This window comes from Antennarius striatus, chromosome 4, assembly GCF_040054535.1.
Source record: "Antennarius striatus isolate MH-2024 chromosome 4, ASM4005453v1, whole genome shotgun sequence".
Taxonomy (NCBI): domain Eukaryota; kingdom Metazoa; phylum Chordata; class Actinopteri; order Lophiiformes; family Antennariidae; genus Antennarius; species Antennarius striatus.
The window spans coordinates 10022976-10045324 of record NC_090779.1 but is presented as its reverse complement, the minus strand read 5'-3'; the positions used below and the strand labels follow the sequence as shown (position 1 = coordinate 10045324).

The 22349-nt window shown below is 40.3% G+C and overlaps 1 protein-coding gene across 3 annotated transcripts in view; it reads left to right on the top strand.

Annotated features, from left to right (window-relative positions):
• The window catches only part of scaper (S-phase cyclin A-associated protein in the ER), a 62983-nt gene that overhangs the window by 33945 nt on the left and 6689 nt on the right, over window positions 1-22349 (top strand). For all 3 annotated transcript variants that reach the window (XM_068313927.1, XM_068313925.1, XM_068313926.1), the window contains 6 exons: window positions 4497-4612; window positions 11969-12092; window positions 13904-14097; window positions 15679-15834; window positions 18779-19013; window positions 20428-20577. In XM_068313927.1, the coding sequence (XP_068170028.1) occupies window positions 4497-4612; window positions 11969-12092; window positions 13904-14097; window positions 15679-15834; window positions 18779-19013; window positions 20428-20577 (975 nt within the window). The remainder of the gene's footprint in view (window positions 1-4496; window positions 4613-11968; window positions 12093-13903; window positions 14098-15678; window positions 15835-18778; window positions 19014-20427; window positions 20578-22349) is intronic.

The following is a 22349-nucleotide window of genomic DNA, read 5'->3' as shown; positions in this document are numbered from 1 at the left end:
GTGTTTTTTATACAAAAAATAAGTTAAACATTATTAAACAAACAACATCTTTGAACTTCATAGATATATCAATATGGTGATATTTCACTCTTCCTTTCAAAAATGTTGTTTATTCCAGCTTCATTTTTGTTTCCCCACCATGAGACCAACAGGGAGTGAAATAGCTGGAGGTTTCTTTGTGTGTTAGTCTCTGGTTTTGTGGCACACTTGATTTTGTCACAAACCGACCTTTTGATTAATCTTAGCCTGTCTTAGAATAACCGCAGTTTGTAGAGTTGTCCATACTCCATTATGTCTTCTAAACATCTGAAGTTTGTATCATACGTTAAGTTGTTTACCCAGGGATTCTTGTTGTGGTTTCCAGTTTACTCAGCTCACAGAGCTTTGTTTACCATTTGGTAGGTTTTCTGTTCGTCTGTATAATGATGGAATTCATTTGAGGAGAGGGTGGTTTCCATTACTTGTGAGTGTAATTGTGAGGTTTTAGTTGTGAAGAAGGAAATTAGTAACCGAAGGGTTCAGGTTAAAGTTGGGGACAGTCTGTAATGAACTCTGCCAGTTGTTGTCCATCTGTTGCTGGGGCAGGAAGAGGCTGTGCCCTCCTCTGCTTTAATTAAAGTGTCTGGTGGGTGGAGACTCCGAAGTGCAATCTGGCCGGTCTGCTGGCCTGCAGACAGTGTCCCAGGAACTACCAGCTGCTTGAGACATCCCATCAGCTGGGCTAACAATGGTCACCCTGGAAAATAATTGGATAAGATTCTCCCTGCTGTATTATTCAGGAGCCATCCTTCTCACTCAGCTCTTAGTTTTGGCTCGTTTTTTGTCTGTTTGGGGAAAATTAGATGTTCATCCTGTCTGTGTGTTTTATCCCCCACCATGAACAGAGAGGAGGGGGGGATGTGGGAAGAGGTTTCATCAGTAGTTTTTTCTTTTAGTTTGTTTCCAAAGCTTTGGTCAAAAACGATTTACTGTATTACTTTTTCAGAAACCCTTCAGTAGTACCTTGAGATACAAGTTTAATTTGTTCTTTGACTGAGCTCATAAGTCAAACTGCTCATAACTCATTTAAATTTACCAAAATGATTTTAATCCGTTCCAGACTTGTGCAAAAGCCTCAAACACCTATTCTTATCAACCCATAGACATACGTACTGTTTCTGTGCATAATCAGTTGTATATAAGTTATATAAACAATGATGGGAAAAAATTAAGTCAAGAGCTACGTCTTTATTTCGTGGACAACATGTGGGGAAAAACTAGATGCAGTCTCAGTTGATGTTGTATCCATCCTTCTAACTAGTGGTGGTCTCCCAAAGCACGACTCGTAACTCAGATTTTCACTCATATGTCGAACAAAAACGTGGACTGAGCGATGATTCTTAAAAAATACTGAAGTTGTGCTTTCTGCTATTTATGAACTTTTATATTTTTTCATTTCAGTCCACGGTTTTAATTTTGCTCATTCTAGCAGTGGGCATTGTATTGGAAGAGGATTTCCAATGCATAAAACAGCCCAGTATTTTTCCACTAAACTTTATGTGCAATATTTTCCATGTACCTTTTTTTATATATTTTTTTTTAATTTCAAGCATTTCAATATGTTTTTATTTTGAAAATCAGACTTTTTTAGTTATGTAAATTAAAAAATTGAGCTTAACAGGGGTAACGTAAATAACTTCCATTTTCATATTGTTGCTTGTCACTGTGAGTGGGCACAGACAGATTGGAGCATGAAGGAACACTCGCATATTTCAGGATACATTTATGATTGTTGTCACTCCATCATGTTATGGATCCAATCTGTGTTTTCAGGTCAAAGATCCCTGAAACGTTTTAGTGTACAGTAATCCAAAGTATTACAAGATAGGTAAATGGTTTACATTAAGAGGTCCTGAATAGTTTAATTAATGATCAGTGAATAGAATTTTGCTTTTATTCTCATCTTTGCGTGAGAAATGTGGCAAGCTTAATGTTGATGACACTATTGAACTAATGGATGTATAGATTTTCATCATTATTGTGGTATAATCCAAGAACTACAGATGTATGTCTTAATGTCTTTAAATGAGCTTGTAACTCCAAACTAATGAACTATAGGAATCAGACAAGACTTTTACCTGATGATGCCACCAAATGCAAAGTTATGGAACACTGACGTTTTTGCAGTTCATTCTGAGAAAGACATAAATGTCTCCCAAACGTCAGGACAATCCATCAAATAGCAATGGAGACAATTTATTTATGACATCAAATCTCACCTTCAAAGTGATAGCAAAAGTCAAGAATCAACATCTGGGGACCAGCATGAATTATCATACCTGGGCTGATCAACCATCCCACCCACTCCGACCCAAACCCTTAATTTCATAGAAAGAGTCTTTCTTCATCCAAACAAGAGGCTCTTGGGTTTTGTTTCTTGAGAGCGTCAAATATTTGAACTCAGGAAGCCTCAAGCAACAGGAAGGAAACTTATCTTATCTAACGTCACTTCAAACAAGTCTATTTCTTAGAAATAGATTTTTAGAAAATCCAGCCTGCTGCTTGAAATGAGTTGAAATGTTTACTGTTACATTTGAATGCAGTGTATTCACTGGCATCCACACTGACTGTAATCACATACAAGGTTAATCTCACCCTTTGTTGCAAGGGTTGAGGAGGGTGGACCCTCACTAGATGCTGCTTCAACATTGATGACCATGAAGACCATCATTCAAACCCCAGCTGATCACACAGGATTAACCTTTGCATAAAATTGCATATTAAGTTTGTGTCCTCGTAGAAATATTCTGATGCTGTCTTTATTCACTGTGGACCATTGCATGTATGGACCACCTGAAGGTAGTGTATCAGGTAGTTTGATCTTAATCCTCTTCCCTTGTTTTGTTCTATCATCACACCAGATAAATCTGTCAGCAGGGCAGACAAGGCCTGGACTAGCCAAGAAACTCTTGTCTGCTTCTAACAGGAGACAGCCAGGACTGGGCAGATCCCAGTTACCCCCTTTAATGCCATTTGATAAAGCTGCTATGAAAGAGCTGCCTTTTCTCATTTAGCCTCAGAGCTTTTAGGTGGGTGTGTTGATGTGAGAGTTAAGAGAAGGGTTAAGTCAAGCTCACTGACTTAGACCCAATTGATTAGGTATGGAAACTGCTGGTAACTTAGAGAGTAAGCTGTAATGAGATATTTTTAGAACATTGTTTAGTCCCTTGGCGTCTTTGAGACGTTCCTCATTATGTTGATGGCCAAAGGGTCTTTGGTCTGTTTGTTAATGTTTTTGTCCTAACCCTAAATAATTGCTCAATGCCTCTTATGTGCGTCTACCCCTGGAATCAAGTAGCAGTTACCTCAGCATAGGGCATGAATGACAGATGAAGAGCTTATCTGTAATTTGGTAAAGCACTTCTCTCTCCATGTGTTCAGGCTTGTTGGCAACTTACCATCTATACAACAAAAGCTTTGTGAAGGGGCTGGATTTTAGTGCTGTCACAGCACTGAGGAGCTGGTAACCTCATTAGGTGGAGGAGTGACCTGTAGTGTAACACAGCCTTTTGCAGTTGTATGAAGGAGGCCCTCCATCAGCAGCTCCCCTCCAGCTCCCTTCCTCTCTGCCGACCCAGGCACAAACATGTCTGATAGTCAACGCTCGCTCCTGGCTTTGTACTTGTTGATTTATAAGACACTGTAGCAACAGCATCTGACCTGCTGCCAATTACTCTATCATCACAGGAGGGCAGGACCTAACTATTTACATGTGTTCATAAATCCTGTGTTGTATACTGTAGGTGAAGTGGCATGGGATAAAAACGGAGTTTAACTTAATGACAGCAGCCAGTAGACTCAATTTTAAGAATGAAAATAGTTGGCATTCCTTTGCTCCCTTGTCATGTCCTGGTTACAGTGTACTGTTTACAATAGACACAGACATTAATGTATAGTCATTTAAATCAGCACCCACGCCACTTACCCCTGAATTAATGATATTTTGCATTGTTCATTGCACACTTGTTTGGAAATTTTCATTATGATGATTGTCTTTGATAAGAGGAACAGGAAATCTGTGCCTAAATAAAACTCCAAAAACAGTGTCTGTCATAAGGTAGTAACGTTTAACCAGAAATGGGTCATGCATAGATTCACTTTGGAGATTTGTGACTAGAAATGACTCGAGCCATTTGCTGTTTGTCAACAAGTTCCACATTCTGTCTTCATCAATGTAAAATGCTAGAAATAAGGCATTAGCCGATGGACCACCCTGCTGCTAGCTGGAGCCTACAGAGCATTTCTCCTCTCTGAAACGTGACTGCCATGGGAGAGGAGTCAGGTTGTGCACTTTTGGGATTAAACAGGAATACTTTTGGGATCACTTTGTTTCAGATTTCAATCCCTCTCCCCACTAGTAGCAGGAGACATTCCCTCTGTGTTGGGAGGCTTGTAATCCCCCATCCGGCCCTTGTCTGACTGTACCTCTGTCTTCCTCTCTGACCCTACCTCAACAGAACAATGCAGACCAAGTGGCCTTCCAATTGGGCGGCGGCCTGTCGGCTCTGGAACAAATTTTGCAGGTCGTCACCGGTGTTTCCACACCCACTGCTGTTCCTCGTATTCCTTCCAAGTGAGTACTGTCACCAAATCCAACTTGTTTTGATTTAAACATAATTAGTCCATTGAAATACATGTGGACGGTGTGCTCAGTCACTTTACTGGTTCATCACATAACTCAAGATGGTTTGAATGCTGGTTCGTTTCTAATTATGATTTAATCACATTTCTGTTTCTAGCCAGTAGGGCGAGCTGTCTCTTCTGCTTTTCATCAGGACAGTTTGATTTCTCCGTAGCTGACCGGTAGAGTTGTTACTTTGATCAGTGATGACTTTGACCATGAGCAACAGGGAACTTTTTTGACTGGGTTTCATTCAAATTTTAGATTAATTGTTAGGACTGAAATAGGTTTAGAGTTATTTTTCTATTTCACCCCATCTAGCGTAAATTGAAATTAAATTATTGACCCCACTAACAAAATACATTCTCTTTTTATTTTGCTTATAATAAATAGAAATAAGTAACATGTGGACTGATTTACTTGATTTATTCAAATGTGTTTAAATTGACTAAATGTTTTACGTGTTTCATTTCTTGATGATTGTGAGTAGTGAAAATTTTAGAAGACGCAGAACCTGATTATTATTATTTATCAATTAATACTTTTTAAAATCCTAGACATGCCTTTTCATAAATGGGCTGGTGGTAAATGCTGGAAAGATCATTGAGAAATTTAATTTACAGATCTCATTTGTGCATCTCTGATTGTGTTTAGAGGATCCCTTTTGAGGAATCCAAACTGATGGCAGGACCTCAAGCAGCTGTTAGAGTCATTCTTCCCAATAATTTCTATTTGACTGCATCCTTTTTCTGGCCCTCCTGGCACACACTGTTTCTTTACATCCTATGTATGATTGTTTTGTGTGGATGGATTGTATGGCTCAAATAATTTGCCGTCAGCATTTTACTACTTTAAACTATCATTTTTGCATTGACCTTCTCAAATCCAGAAATGGGTGACGAAATGTTTTCCTGAGTAACAGAGCTTTCCTTCCAGAGATGGAAAGCATTTCCATTTCCGTAATCAATTTATGTTCATTCTTTTCTCTCACAACACATAAAGCACACGTGTCCCATCTATCATTTAGAGGAGAAGAGTATTTTTGAGTTGTGGGTCTGGCGTTTCCATGGCTTGCCAGTAGATAACCTCAGAGAAGCTGGTGAACTCACTAGTGGGACTCTGTAATGGACTCGAATGGCCTTGCACTCCCATTCATTAGCATTTACTGGTCTCTGAATCTCTGCTAATGGACAAATGCTTCTTATATTTATAAGGCTTTTAAAGGGCATTGCATGAATATTGATTTTTTTGTGCTCTTTCTTCCTCAATCATTGTGATCTGGGGGAATTTCAAGTAGACTTCTGTATCAGAAGAAATGCTATTATCTTAAAATGGAGATTGTCTTCTTCTACAAAATTATTGTTTGCAGAGTTTGCACATCCGTACATGACTGTGTGTTAGTTTAAACAGACAATAGCTGCACAGCTTTGGAGACTTGTTCTCGACATGCTTTGGTGAAGGAACAGGAGGGGTGAGTCACAAATAAGTTGAAAATAACCATCTTGAATTTATTTTTCTTTGGTAGATGATTAAAGAAGTTTGTCTGCACTGCAATTTTCTGTGAGTCAGAGATGAACAACAAGTTGACACAATATCTCCAAGTCTTGTGGGGTATTTTTGGTCTGATTCAATCTTTTTCCGTGACTTACCTGTCAGGTATGACTGTGTAGCTGAACCCAGTAGTGCTGTGCTAAAGTAGACCTGAGAACTGAACAGGAGAAAAGTCTGAACAGCAGCTTAGCCTGTGATGAACATGTTAATCCAACCTTGTGGAGATGTTCAGCCTGACCGTGTATATTTTTTTTGTTCTGTGAATAGAAACAACTTGTTCTGTAGCTTATGGAATATACCATATAAATAAAAAGTAGTCATTCAGGAGTGGCTTCTGTAGATGAAGCTAAATAAAAAAGCATACATCTGAGTTAGCTGCCTCATTGCTTATTCTGGTCTGTTATCACTCTGACCTTTAGGTGTTAACATGTTTGTCTCTAGTTCATTCTTGATTTATCAGGAGATAAAAAAAAATTTGGGTGTTAAGACAGCAATATGTATGTTCCTTCTTAATTTTATAAAAAATAAATTGAAATATTCATTAATAAAATTTTAGATTTATGCATATGTTTTTTGTAACATTTGCTAACACAGAACACAAAGAGCTTTCTGCATAAAATATAAAGGTGGAGTACTACAAAATAAATAAATAAATGAAACGCAAAATTTTTTTTTTTAAAGAAATAAATGTTTTTTAACCTGCATATACATCTACACTACTGTATAGTTTATGGCTTTACTGGAAAATAAATGGCTGGTGCATTGTAATTTTACTCAAATCTCACCGAGTCCTTTGTTTTTTTACCTGTTTTCTGATTCTCCTGAAGTGCAGAAGAGACCGGCTTTAACCCTGTGCTGGTGCTCAGTCAGGTCAGTGTAGTCAGAGCTGATGATGAGATGCAACACAAGGACGCAGCCCGTCTGTCTACTTATCACTATCCGTCATCTGGATGGCTGTGCGGCCTAATGGGCTGCTGCGCAGACACTAGCCCCAGAGTGAGCTACATTATCTGTTTACAGCGATGCTGCCGTATTGATCACCTCCTGCCAGATAAGTAGAGTGATTTACAAAAAAAAAAAAAAAAACAGCTGCAGAGATGCTCCTGCCATATCTCTCCCCAGGGAGGCTGATTCCATATTGTTACCATTACATTAATGAGCTAATTCCACTACGAGGCTCCACTAATGTCCTGGTGTAACCCTGTGGTCACTGGAATGTTTAGATCAGGGTTTATGCAGCCGCTGTCTTTCAGTTCAGCAGGACGAGTTTCACAAAGTACAGACACTTGTAAAGAGTCCTACGGAAACTGATCTCACATCACCTTAATTTTATTGGTTAGTTTGATGCTTAGTTTTTTATTTATGTTATTTACAATTATTTTTCTGTCCATTTTTCTACCTGATTTTTTCAAAAAATTAATCAATTCCCAATTAATTTGATTGCTCTTTTTGTCCACTAAACAGAAATTAAACTAAGCATTTGTATCTGTATTTGTTTTATTAAAATCTATATACTCATGTTGTAGTCTTGAGCTTTTTGTTTTAAGGATTTAAAAACGAGGCCTTTTCTAAATTGATTACAGAGAATTTTGTCGATTAACTATCAGTTGGTTGCTAAAATGTTTTAGCTCCTATTCCAAAATACAAAAATAATCTTTATGAACTGACAGCTATTTGTATATTTTACTGTTCCCATTATAAATGATGTTTACCAGCTTCAGTACCAGAACTGACTTAATCACTATTGCGTAGTAAATTTAAATGAATGCTTGTGTAAAATAGTTTGGATCTGAGAATCTTTGTTAGTCTTTCTGCATTTTTCCTCTGTACAATATAATTAGAATCTTGTTGAAGCGCTCATATCTGTCCTTCTTGTTGGTGTTTTTGGTTATCCTACACTCTGGCAGTTTTTAGCAGGTGATCACTAGAGAAGGACTCAGTGGACATTGCGTGTTAACCCAATTTGTATTTCCACCTCTGTCTCACATGACCTGGTGTATCCTGTGAAATCAGACCCGCTACCTGTGGTTTTATTTCAGGATGTTTTCCACCATTTGTGTGTGTGTGGGTGTGCATGATGGTGTGTGACGGCTCATCAGATTTCTCATACCTGGCCAGTGTGGCACGACAGACAGAGTAGATGTCTTGGAAGCACTCAGGGTATTGGAAAGATCAACAGCAGAATCAAATTAAATGTCATTTCGATAGCAGTGAATGAAGGGATTGTTTGACAGCACAAGGAAATGGACTCGCTCCTCGCCTTCTATTTTGGCTTAGGGTTCTTTTTCTTCCCCTGAACACAAATTTACCCTGTTTAAGAGGCAGGGACAACCTGATCTGGAAGTCGGTCAGATTTCTGTAGCGTCGCTTCAGTCAGGCTTGACTACGCACATAGGAAACGCACTGAGAGGGCAAGAAACGTGAGACTCAGGTTGAGGAGCGCAGATCTCAGGGTTGATAACACACAGGCAGTGACAAAAAGCATAAAGAGCCTTTTACATGCTTGTTGTCCTGTTGTCACCTGATTGAGAGTCAACTATTCACTATTATAAAAAGACAAGTTGAGAGCTGGACAGACTCATAACCATCCATCTAGAAACAGACCATCTGGGTGTTAAATGTAAGTTATACTGGAGAGTAAACCAATGAATGCAAGGAAGTCTGGTTGCTCTTTGAGTCACATCATTGACGGGTGAATTTCTTCTTTGTTGTCCTGTAGGTGAAATATAAATTTGAGTATTTATTGTACCTGATTGTGTGTAAGCCTGCCGGCCACCCAGGCTTGGTCCCAGGGGGGGCTGCAGGGAGGCGAGGAGTATCAGGTGTTCTCCAGCCCTCTAACTCTTGGCCTCATTTCTCTATGGATCTGAATAGCTCTGCAGGTAAAATGGTATTCTGCGGCCATTTGAGGTTAAGCCGTTTAGCGTAGGTGTGCAGATTACATCGCTCATTATGTGCATCTCTTTTTCTCCTCTATCCCTCTGTTTTTGGATGCATCTGATAAGTCTGCCATTTAAAAGTTGTGAAAGGAGTATACTGTAGTGTATTTTCAAAGCCCCGTTCTTAGAGTGATAATGCAGCAGATGGGTGGTGAGGGGCAATAGCTGTGGTCATTTTGAGCACATGTGAAGTCCAGTCTTTCAGTGTAATGGGAACCTCACTAATAGTGGTGTAGGTGGTGGAATTTTTTCTTCTTGGATAGACTGACACTCATTAGTTCCCACAAAGTGTTTGTGAAACATGAGATCGGGTTGGGCGGCTCTTTATCAAATTGTTCCTAAAATTTTTCACCGTGACTGTCATTGAGTGGTATTGAGATTGTGAGATTCCCTGAGAGGGTGAACTATCAGGTGTCATGCTCATCAAGCTCAATTAGGTGGGAGGAAACCAAAGACAGATCACTGTGATGGTTCATTGTACGAGCTGATGTTAGGACATGGCTCAAACAAGCCTTTGACAGCCTCCTCATTTGTTCAAAGATGACCAGAGACAAGCCTGATTAGCTTTGTTGCAGTACAAAGCAGTTGCATGCTCCGTACATGAGCGGTGAAGTGAGTCGATGGTGAGGGCCTGATCTGCCTTGATGAAAAAGAACGGATCTGATTAGAATATGTTTGTGAGGCTTAGAAGAAGAAAAAAGAAATCTATGCCTTGAAATAAAGTTTAAATAAATGCTGTATCGCTGGTTTGTAATGCTCCATTTTTTAAAAGCCATTCCTGGTTTAAAATCCCAAGTAATATATGAAATGATTCCAGTTACACCACTATGGTTTGTTTATGTATGATATATTGATACTGTAGTATATTAAATTGTAATGTTTGGGGATTTCCAAATGGAAGAAACAAAATAAGGAAAACTATTTTGCAGAGGCCAAGTAATAGGAAAAAAAAATGTGAACACAGACTACAGTATATCTAAACATATACCTTAACTTTATGTGACAAGGGGAACAAAAATCATTTCACTATATGCCAGACATGAATAAACTGCATTTAAGGAATTGAATAAGGGTCAAAAGGTCTCCAATATAGACTGAAAAGTTGCTTCATGTTACTCCTAAATTGATAAATAGTCTCACAATTTCATTCTTAGTTTGCCAAAATTGGTGTTTATTCTAAATCTGCCTCGGGGAAACTGCCTGTATCAGATGACAGCAAAAAAAAAAAAAAAAGATATGGGATTTTAGTTGTATTTGACTTGAAGCAACTATGAAGAAAAGCTGACATTCAATTTCCAAGATGTACTGTTTAAAATTAACACACAAACAAATCTCATTTATCCCAGGTGTAACCTGAACTTCCATGGACTTTATCTTGTTGCTCTGAAACCGCTCCTTGACAGTAATGAAGTCAGTCCTGCTCAGTCATATGATATGGTTATTATTTTTTCACCACTTCACTCAATAGGGATCTGATCTTAAATACCAGGATAGTGACTTAAGGCACGTAAAACAGCTCCTGTCTTTGGAAGAATGTACACGACAACTACTGCAGCTTGAATTTCATAGGCTGCATGAAGCTTGTGAATGAAAGTATTTCAGTTGTCAATTTGGTATTTGCATAGAAGCCGATGTTTGTCCTGTGCACAGTGTCCTGACGCGCCTTGGCTTCACGCAGCATAGTTTGGTAGAGATCTCATGTTACCTCACCTCCTGCTCCACACAGACTGCACTTAACCATTACGACTGAACTTTTTCCACTGTCCTCACACTTTAATAAAATTACATTCAATATGGCTGTCATATAGGACATAAACAATTTGCTAGCAGGCTCAGCGCTGTGATTGTTTTCAGGTGGGCGGAAGTGGACTTTATGTCAGATTTGGACACCATCCGATCAGTCAAAATGTAGCGCTTCTCGCATTAACACCACATTCCATCTCTGACGGCTTCGCTCTGCAATGTCAGTAACAATGTGGCCAAATGACTGATGTGCCCACTAGCATAATGCAGCGCAAAGAATAGAGGAAGTTATTGACAGACTCGGGTCTGCCTCAGTCTAATCTATTTTCATTTACTGTGCCAACGTGGTTTGAATGAAAACGCGCAGCAGATGTGAAGGTTTTGGTAGATATCAAAATGTTTACCAGTTGAAATAAACATGGCCTACTTTAGGTACTGGAGAAGCAGATTCCATTCTTCCAGTGAGCAGATAGGACACGCCATTCCACCAATGGCTAAAATATACAGTTGTCAGAAAATATTAACTGATGAAACCGGGGGCGAGGGGGAGTAGCAGTCACAGCAGAACGATTGGTCAGTTATCTGAGGCATTAATCTTCACTGGGGCTTGTTTCAGAGCAGACATAATACAGAGGCACGCTGACTGGCTCGGCACTGGCCGCTGCCTGGCGGCTGTGAGGAACTGCTGAGAGGAATGGTTTTATCTGTTCAGCGGAAATACTGCAACATCTCAGCCAAAGATGGGGGTTGAGATTGTGCTCAGCTCCTGTGAAGGTGGCTGCAGAAAAGGGAGTCTCTGCATAAGTAGCTGATACGAGTGCTTTATTCCTTAAATCAGTTTCCTTACTAGTGCTGTCAGGGAGATATGCTTTTGACTTGTGAAGACAAACTGCACCCTTAAGAAACCACAAATATAGAAGAGTATGTTTGGTTTCCTGATGGCTTCAGATAGTCTTGTCATTGCCCGGGGGCGAGTACGTCCATACAGATGTGTTGCAAGGGGAATACAAGCCTCCCTTGATTTTTTTTTTTTTTTTAGACTCATGATTAATAATTGTTGTCGTTTTTCTGTTAGATCCCTCTGTGCTGCTGTAAATACCTACTACCTGGCATGTCTCTGCTGCCCAGTCAACAGCTCCTATGTGCTGCTGAGCAACAAGATCGTGTTCCTCATAGACCTGCTGCTGCATCAGCTAAAAGTAAGTCTCTGCATCCCATCACGTCTGATGCATGATTCTCATCGGTCATCACCACTACCGCACAAATGGTCTCCTGTTTGCGTGAGATTTGTTCCACTCCTCTTGATGTGTTTTTTAAAGTGTGAATAAAGTCATTTTGATGGGAAAGTGGTGGTGGGTTCATTTTGTAATTTGTCATCAAAAGAAAATTTTTTAGGAATGATTCCGTTAAATCCAGTATTTGAACCTACGGCATCATTTCAGTACACTAAATGGTAAAGTTATGCATAAGATACTTGAACACAACTAACACTATGTTTCTGGTATAGTCGCACAAACATTTACAGTATTTTCCGCACTATAAGGCGCACTGGACTATAAGGCGCACCTTCAATAAATGGCCCTTTTTTAAAACCTTTTTCATATATAAGGTGCACTGGATTACTAAGCGCACTGTCGGTTTTTGAGAAAATTAAAGGCTTTTAGGTGCGCTTTATAGTGTGGAAAATACTGTAAGTGTTTTACTAAGATTTCTGTGTTTTGCTCTAGTAGAATACAGCACTCTGACCAATGATGACCCTACTTTTGGCTTGTCAGCTCCAGCCACATAAGACGAGGCAAGACCCAAGCTAGTGACTAACAGGCCTCTCTGCAGATACCTCCTGACTGGGGGGAATGTGAGAGCGCAGACAGGCAGGCAGGCGGGCTGCATTGCGGTGACATGTCAGCCCATATCCTTCAGCACGCCATAAGAAGGACTGTAAACATCAGCCTACTCAAAACGGTGGCGGCTCGGTGGGGCCGTCTGCACTCACAACACAGACGGGGCTAGGCGCAGGAGCGGGGTTGTGCTGCGTGCATGAACTCTACAGGGGCTTCCGTCTCCAGTCCCGAGTTCCAATCCAAAGCAGTCATATTTCCTTAGGGCACACAGGGAGAGTTTAGATTGTATGCTTCAGTTTATATAAAACATCCCAGCAGCTGCTCTGCTGACTGACATGTCCAGCAGCACTGCAGCAGACAAACTCACTGTTCTGCATGTGTGTAATGCAGATTCAGAATTATCCATGCTCCTAAATACCATAAATAACCTAAATAATTGCTATGACAAGCTTCAATTTAAAACTCTAATACTAATTTCTGAAAATCTTTGTATTTTTATTTTATGTATGTATTTACACTTTTTTGACTGAAAGTGTATTCTGTGCCCTGGTATGTGTGTTTGTGAGAAACAGACTAAAGCCTGGGGGGTTTCGCTGCCACGTGAGCATGTACCCTCTTAATTAGATTTGTGGAGAATGTCAGTGGATTTACCTATGCTGTCAGCATTCACCCCAACCATTAGACCAAATGAGAAGGTTTTACCTCTGCAAGGTTCTCCACTAACAAGTAGCACTATATTTTAAACACAGACGCGTGCTTGTATATTCTGCAAAGTTAAAAATAATCTAATTTCTTGTTGCAGCCGAAGGAGCTTTGTGTTTACACCAGTTTGTGATTGCGTGGTCAAAGACCTGCACTAATCAGCTGTTATATGTGTCTGTAGTAGTATTGCAAAGGATAAACGATAATGTGAAGTCGGTGTGAGTGAATGTTATTTGCTAGTAAATGTGGCATTTGATGTTCTGCATTAGATATATGACTATTAATTCACAATCTAAAGGCTGAATTAACATGTTCTTTCCCTGTACACTAGATTACGCCTAAGCTATCCTTTCTGATTGCTAATGCAGCCTGTTAGCAACCCTATTTATTCATCAAACAATATTTGTTTATTAATTTACAGCGAGGTTAACTACTTTACAAATTTTCTTTTCCTTTCTTACTTTCAGCTGTGTGTCCCAGACGAGGACAAATCTGTTTTTGGACGTAACGTGAACAAACAAGTGTTTGAGGGTCTGACCACCAGCCTGCTGCAGACCGTTGCTACCATTCTGGGGTCTCTGTGGCCTCAAATCTCCACAGATGACAAGGTCAAGAGCTCTGCCACAGAGTCCTTCAATACTCATGCACAAAACCTAATCAGGTATTTTGCCTCCCTGCTTCCCATCCTACATGGCAGTTCTTTCTCATCTCATGACCTTTTTACCTGCTTTAGTACATACCTCCTCCGCTCCTCTTCTCTGGGTTGAGACCCCTGATTTCCTCAACAGTGTATGTAAAGTAAAAACTGACAAAATGTTAGATCTCCTGGAAATGCTCCAAGTGGTGTCTTGTTAGAATGGGAGTAGTGTGAGAATGAGTGTGTGTTTTGGCATTCATCCAATTTGTACTTTTTTTTCTTTCTTTTTTTTATCCAGTGCGGCATTTCAAGTAAAATCAGTTTCTAGTGAGGGGTAGGGTGGGGTGGGGGTGGGGGGCGAGTGGGGGTGCTCAAAGTAGCATAAACAAAGAGCACTTCCAAAGCTTTGAAAGGCCCCCTTGAACCTGGTGTTGGAGCTAGCAGTGTAGGTCTGGGCTGTAGGAGTTGGGACTATGTTGAAGAAATGTGGGCTGTGAGGAAATCCAGGCCCGGCCTGATGAAGCCATGTGGAAGAGTGCAGTCTTTCCACCGTCCCTCCCACCAGCCATGATTCATCTGGACAGAGCAGCTGCACAGGCCCACCGCTCTCATCCACTGACCCATTCGTAACCCTGGAGACATGGGAGGGCCTGAGAAAAATGGTGTCGTCAGACTCTAATCCCGAAGTACGACATTTACCCCAACTGCCTCGTATAATGTATACGCTGGTGAGGAATGACGAAAGATCAAAACATTTGTAGCTTTCGCCACACTCACATCATATAAAGATATGTTGTGTATTATGTTGCCAAGAGATGATTATTTCTTTTTTCTCTTATTACCAGTGTTTCTGCTTGGCTTTCAGTGATTTTAGTCACTATTACTTATTTCTACTAATAGTTGGCAAATTCGACCACCAGTGGGCTGTCAAACTAGCAGTCGGTGTGAGAAAAGATCGTTTCGACTTAAGTAAAACTGTGGAAGAGGATCAGGTCAAAACCATGGAACTCGGTTCAAGTGTCAGATGACCTGCAGTGGAGGTTGAAAACGGTCACAATCACCTGTTTTGTGATTTTCTCAGTGAGTGACAGTTTTAATTGCGAAAAATCACAAATGTGACGAGAAGAGAAACCATGGCTCCTCTTTGAGCACAGAGACCACAGGAATGTCTTGGTTGACAGCTGTAGACCTCTGTATGTTTCTTAAAGCTGTCTGTTCCTGAGCTCAGCCCAAAGGTCCAGGCCTACTGGAGCTGTGAGGAGACCGCCCCAGGTCAGCAGACTGTTAAGAGCCCAGAGCTGGGCTGGCACAACACCCCTCTAATGACACTATTAACAGTGATTTGTGGCTGGAAGAGTAAAGGGAACATGATCATGAGACCTGTCATTGGCAAATACAAATTAGAGATATCACAGTAATTGTAGGGGATGGAGGGCTTAGGTGAGGTGTCTGCTTTCAGTTCCTGGCCTGTTCAAGTATGCAGAGTGAAGGCCTTTGTTTGCCTGTGTGAAACGTTTTGCTTGGTATTTTTGTTTGTTTTGCTTTGGGAAAAATAAATTCATTAACATTACCTAGACTAGTAACTACCACTTACTTCCTCTGCAGCTATGTTGTAAACATGGGTCTGATCGACAAGCTTTACGGGTGCTTCTTGTCGGTCCAAAGTCCTGTAGACGAGCATCCTAAGATCTCCGCATTCCTCCAGCAAGCCTCAGCTCTGCTCCACAGCGTGTGCAAGCTGTGCTTTGTGGTAACGGGACGGTGAGTATGTCTCTTACTCTATTACTCACCTGAACATCTCTGTAATCGCTCCTTCGTCCTCCAGGACAAACACACACACACACACCTTTCTCTGAAAGTCTAATAACAAAGCCTGAGTAACTGTCCGTTCTTAGATGTCACGAGGATCCATAAAGATGGCGCTCAAACAAAGACTGTGGCCCCCGTGCAATCAGACAAACGGTCTTTTCCTCAAGCCAGCTAGCTGCATAAGCTGTTGTTCCTGCAGATAGAGATAGGATCTACTTGACCCAATGCTCTGTCACTCACCATAAACTTTAGCCTCCAGCATGGGGGGAAGCCCACCCACATGTGCAACAGTGACCTCCACTCAGAAAGGTTCAGTGGCGCCGCTGACGGAGGCTTAGCACGCTCTCACAGCAAAAGACATCAGAACCACAAGAAAAAGAAACGCTGACCGTAGAGGTTATCGCACCTGGAATCATCGTGATAAACGTATCAGTGAAGACGATTAGGTTCTCTTCCATGATAAACACATGTCTTGGCACTGCTTTACTCCGAGATCCTGTCATCTTGCCAGCTGCAAGGTGCTGCAATAACAATGACCAGCTGCTTCACACCAGCTCACTAGAAGACTGTTTGTCACTGAATATCTGTGAGAACAAGTGTCAGACTTTACAGGTTTAATGAGACCAGTGTTATGATCAATACCACAGCCAGCGAGCCCAGTACTGCCAACATCTCCTATGTGTCGTGTATAAGAATGCTCAGTGGGCTCACAGGATATTTTGCCCATGCCAGTTGCTGTGTCAGGGGATTATACTGGCATTAGGAGTCTGTGTTCTTGCCTAGCAGCATATTTCACACAGAGCCTGTTGGCTAACATCAAGTATCAGCATGCAGTGTAGGTTCCATCCAGAGGTCACACTCCCTTCTCTGCACATGTATGCAAGTCATACGTGGTGCTTTTGGGGTAATCTTAAATTGTCTGTCCACGCTAGCTGAATGATTTCACTGAAGTTTTCTGTACAATGAATAAAAAGTCCTAGTTGCATTATAGGTTTAATTTTACTGCTGAATGTGGGGTCCTGTTAACACTGCAGTTGTGGGTATGATTAGATGAAGGTCTCCTCTGTATACACTCCTGTTGTGGTGCATGTGTTTAACTATCTAATTAAAATCCTTTAAGGGGAAGACGCTTCTTTTTCTTCTTTACAAATTCCAAAATTTATGAATGGGAAATTATTTTCTTTTCACAAGTTTAACTGCTGAACACTAAACGTCTCTCACTTCTCCTTAAAATCCATTCTTACTGTGTGAGTAGTGAAGGCTTTATCGTTGGACGTCACAGTGAAGTGATGCCATGAAGCATTCACCTCATCCAGCCTCTCTAACTCACAGATTCAGTGAACAATTGGAAAATTTACACTCTCTGTAGACGAATTACTGAAGCCTTAAAGCACATGTGTCAAACTAAAGGCCCGTGGGCCAATCGTGGCCCGCCACATCATTTTATATGGCCCGCAAGAACATAAAAGGTCAGAGTATCTTAAAGTAAATAGATCAAAAGTGTGTTTTGATCAAAAACTACATTTCCCACAATGCAGTAATGAAGTCTATTTTAACTTTGATAAAAACGTTTTGAACAAACTTTATATCTTAACTTGTGTTTGATGTTATTTTTCTTTATTCATTGGATAGTTTGATCATTGATTGATGGAGTTCTGTGGGTTTAATAACCTGACAAATTAAAAGGTTTTATGTTATAACAGAAACAAGCAAACTTTTTTTTTTCTGTACAACTGTAATGTTTTTAACTTGGATAAGTAATAAATTCAGATACATTTAACGTTAAGGAGTAGTTACATTTATTTTACATTACACTGAGTTACATTTAGTTACATTTATTATTTACATCTGGCCCTTTGAGGAGAGCCATTATGCTAATGTGACCCTTGATGAAAATGAGTTAGACACCCCTGAATTAAAGCATCGGACATCGTAGGACAAGTGAAGCTCAAACATTAACAGTAGTAACATGAAGTGAAAGACCCATATGACTTAAATAGACTTTTTTCAGACAGAGTTAAATATTTTGGTATTCACTTGTCTATTCTACCTAAATATTTTTTCATCTTTTAACAATCCTGGCAACACAGCTCCAGAAAATACAAACCGTGTAAATGTTTAAGTCTCCTGCAGTAATCCGAAACGGGTTTGTCAGATCTTTGTCATACTAAATGGAGCTTTTCTCCCTACTGTCAGGCTTGTATCCAAAGGAACTTGGTTCTTCTTTTCCATCCAGAACTATCCCTGGCTTTGCTGTTAAAGGATGATGTTACCAGTACCTTTATCCAACAGGGTGGCATCTAGTTGGAGCCAAACAAACATACCACCTTGAATCCTCTCCGGCAGGCCTTGATTAAGTGTTTGCCGTAGCACTCAGCACCTTGTCAGGCAGCTTAATAGAATCTGCCAACTTTTAGCCACTGCCATGATCTTCACGTCATTGCATTACTATGTTTACTGTAGCTGGAGAGAGCGGAAGAAGCCATCCAGACTCTTAAAGGTCCCAGTCTTTGGCTGCAACCAAACTGGCTGGTAGTGAGTTTTACTAGCGAATTTAAACTGAATGGAAGCTCCTCGCATGCAAGGAATGACAAACTGTTATTCTATAAAAGAACAGAAGCACGTGGAGAGCAAAAAGAGCAACCAAAGACCAGCTACTGTCCAGCACCAACAACACATTTGAAACTTGGTTTCAGTCCATTAAGTGCAGTGATGAAGAGACACAAACAGGGGAGCATATATTATCTTAACAGAACGTTGTCTACAAATTTAACTTATTTTTCTTATCTTCATTTTTCAAAATTGGAATGGGACAAGCTCAAGCTTTACATACTGTTTGGACTACGTTTTTCATCTCCTTATTCTGACTATACATTCCCTCCCTCTTCTGTTCCAGTGCTTCCAGTATATTTGACAATAAAAGCCAGGACCCGACTGGATTGACGACCCTGCTGCAATCCACAGACCTGGTGGGAGTGGTCCACACTCTGTATTGTATCCTGATGCACAGTTTTGTGCCAGAGTCTGCTTCCCAAAGTCAGGAACCCTATGCCCCTGGGGTCATCCAGGTGGCTTTGCAAGGCATCCGCTTCCTCAACAGTTTTGCCCTTCTTGACCTATCTGCCTTCCAGGTATCCATAACAAGTTTAGAATATTTAATTTTCACTGCTGAAACATTCTTGAACATTTATCTTATTTATCTGTTGAAAATTAAAGACTGATTTTTATTGTTCTATTTTTTTTTTTGTCTTTGATACTGTTTTCTATGATGAGTATTTACGGTGTTACACATTTTATAGAAATGCGTTCATATTACATCGCAGAATTTGAATAACCAGTGAAAGAGTAATTATTATCTCTACTGGTTCTGCAGATATTTGAATTATTCTCTCCTTGAATTTAATTATGTACATGACAGAATGACAGGTATTCCTTTGTTAAGAGCCGTTAGAAGAGGAGTTACACTCCTCCAGATGAAGCTGACCTATGGACATAAACATAGGTGACCTCTGACCCCGGGTCAGTTGTTGGGGTGGAATAGAACTCATTGGGTCAGCAGTTAGGTTGGAGCGCTGGTGATTAGGACTGTATGCAGGGCTGTACATTACCCACCTCCAGGAGGCGGGGGCAGCAGCTTTCACGGCGCTAAGTCACCACACAGACGGAGAGGCACGAGAGCGAGCCAGAATGCTGTTAATTATTTTGATGTCTTGAGGTAATTACTTTGAAGCAGCTTCCTCTCACTGCCCTGCCACGTCCCGCCAACTCAAAACAGCTGGAAATGAAAGGCTCGCACTGCCGGTGTTTTATGAACACGGTAAACGTTTCTAGTTTGGCCGCGAGTTGTAATCACCTTATGTTTTACGTTACCTCACAGCACCGGCTGATATGTGTTGCAATGGATGATCAGAATTCAGACCATTAACTCGCTCTTCTGCAGCATCAGTTCCTAGTAATATGAAGAATGAGGAGCATTCAAAAGGGTTCATGACAGTGTTTTTGCATATCTGTGATCCTCAAAAATAAATTAAAAAAGAGTACAAGTTCAATTTCTAACCAGAAACACCCTTTCCTCATTTCCTTTTCCTGTTCTTTGTCTTTGCAAATGATCAAATTTAGTTTAATCTATTTATGTTTATTCTTAAATATTTTCTTTTGTTCTGTTTGGCAGCTCCCTAGATTGTTCATCCAGTTATATGTACCCTTAGCGTTGCAACATCCATAGATGTAATACCTAAGAGGGTAATAGTGATGATCTGGAGTAGTGATGATCTGTTGGTGTTCGGTCACACTGACATGTTTAATAAATACTGTCTGTGAGCTGCTGCTAGCATCTCGTTTCTGAGCGGGATCGGGATGTTTTATGGTGGGACCCCGCTTGAGTTGCTTATACTTGTGCAGCTTGTATTTTCCCACCAGTAAAACATATAATCTTTTATTACTTTGTATTGTTTTTGTGTTGAAGTCTTTGTAATCACAATCATGTACAATTTATGTTTAATTTACTGTAAAACACTCTAACGTGTTTTGTCTGTGACCCTGCAGTCTGTTTTAGGAGCTGAAGGCCTGTCTCTTGCTTTCCGGCACATCGTCAGCTCTCTGCTTTGGTACTGCACCCAGCATTCCTCTGAAGAGCTGCTGCACAAAGTCATCATCTGCGTGGGACTGTTTACCGTTAACCACCCTGAGAACCAGGTAAAGCCCACAGAAGATGGAGTGATGGCACAGAATAAAATTCTAATATTTTTTTTTAAATACATCAAACTGCTTAAAACAATAAGACAAATGTTATATCGTGGTTAGAGCTGTAAAAAGATCAGTTCATCAATTGTGTTGAATATCTAAAAAATACCTCATATGTAAGATTACAATAATTATTTTCTGTCATAAGATGATTTTGTGACGCTTATTTGTTGAGACAAAAAGAAAATTCAAACGTCCTCATAAAGTATGGGAGGAAAATAATTATTTTCTCTATAAGCTACTGTCATTTTTTTGTGTTTTTACCTTTTGTCTAAGAAATACAAGACAGAGGAAAAATCATCCATTTTTATTCCCAATAGCTCATGGTAATGCCTGAACACTTGTGTCCTACTAACATTTGAATGTATTTATTTTGCTGATATAAATAGAAAAGATTGATGTTTTTTAACCTTTAAAAAATGACAACTGCATTTTAATGAACTGTAATTGTCAAAAATAACGTTTAGTAACTTTCTGTCCATCAAGTAATTACATAATGCGTGAGTGATACTAAAGCCGACGTCTGGTTTACGCAGCTACTAACCGTTTAATTGTGTCAGGACTGGATACATTTAATGCCTTGTTTTGTGATTTAAGTGTGGCTGGTAATATTATCCTTCTATTGTTCCGTTCATGTATTATTTGTCAGAAAAAGGGTGTCGTTTTGTAATCGTAACAAAAAGCACCTGTTAATGATTCATGACTTGGCACCTTCCTGCTTGTGGTCTGTGTGTCGTCTATTGTCCCACGGAGCGACCCATTGTTCCTGTCGGTATGGCAGCCGCTGGCCTCGGAGCTACAGACACTGATGGGGCTCTGTGGGAGTGAGCAGGATGTGATGGAGCACACCTAGCTACTGTGTAATTGGCCGTCAAGTGTGGCCCATCTACCGAGACCCTGATTAGCCATGCTACAGTTGGCTGGGCTTTAATTATGCTAAGCCCAACCTAAACAGGCAAGCAGCCCCTGCTTTGGTCTCAAACCTCTGGTATGTCGTTTATGTCCATACGGCTGCAGCCAGCAGTAAACCGTCTGAGCACCGATTTTAATTCAGCAGATCTTTACCCTAATTAAAGGATCTTCCTCTGGTCCATGACACATTCCTGTACTCTCAGCCCCTCACCATTTTAATTATTCTGTCGTGCAGAATTAGCATCAGTAAATTCAATTAAATTGAATAATCGAAGGAGAACTGATGATTAAATTAAGTGGGTGACAGATGAGTCGTCTTTGTTCGACACAATGTTAATAAAGCAGCCTTGCTTGACTTTAAAAACATAATAAAACATTTAAATTATTGCTGACTGGATATAACTGGAATTATTCACCCACAATTCGAATAAAGCAATGACAATAATCTGTGAAAAATTAACCAAAACCAACTGCTCTTACCGTGGTTTGGACTTAAAGTTTTTGTAGAATACAAAACAATCAACCAAAAAAAAAAGAAAAAGGAATAAAGTACAGTATATATATATAAATTATTGGGAAACAGGATCCCACACAACTTCGACGCAGAGTTGATCTTTGCCAGTGGTCCAGTTCCTGGAATCTAACCATTCAGATCCGCACCAAGATGGATGGCGTTAAGGAGAATATTTAGAGCAGCTTGAGCTTTTCTCAAGTTAATGTAAGCATTGGCAGAACACAAAAGCGGCTGCAGAGACTGCTGATTCACTGTCGGCGCACCAGCTTTTGTTTATATGTATGCTCTAGAAATAAGG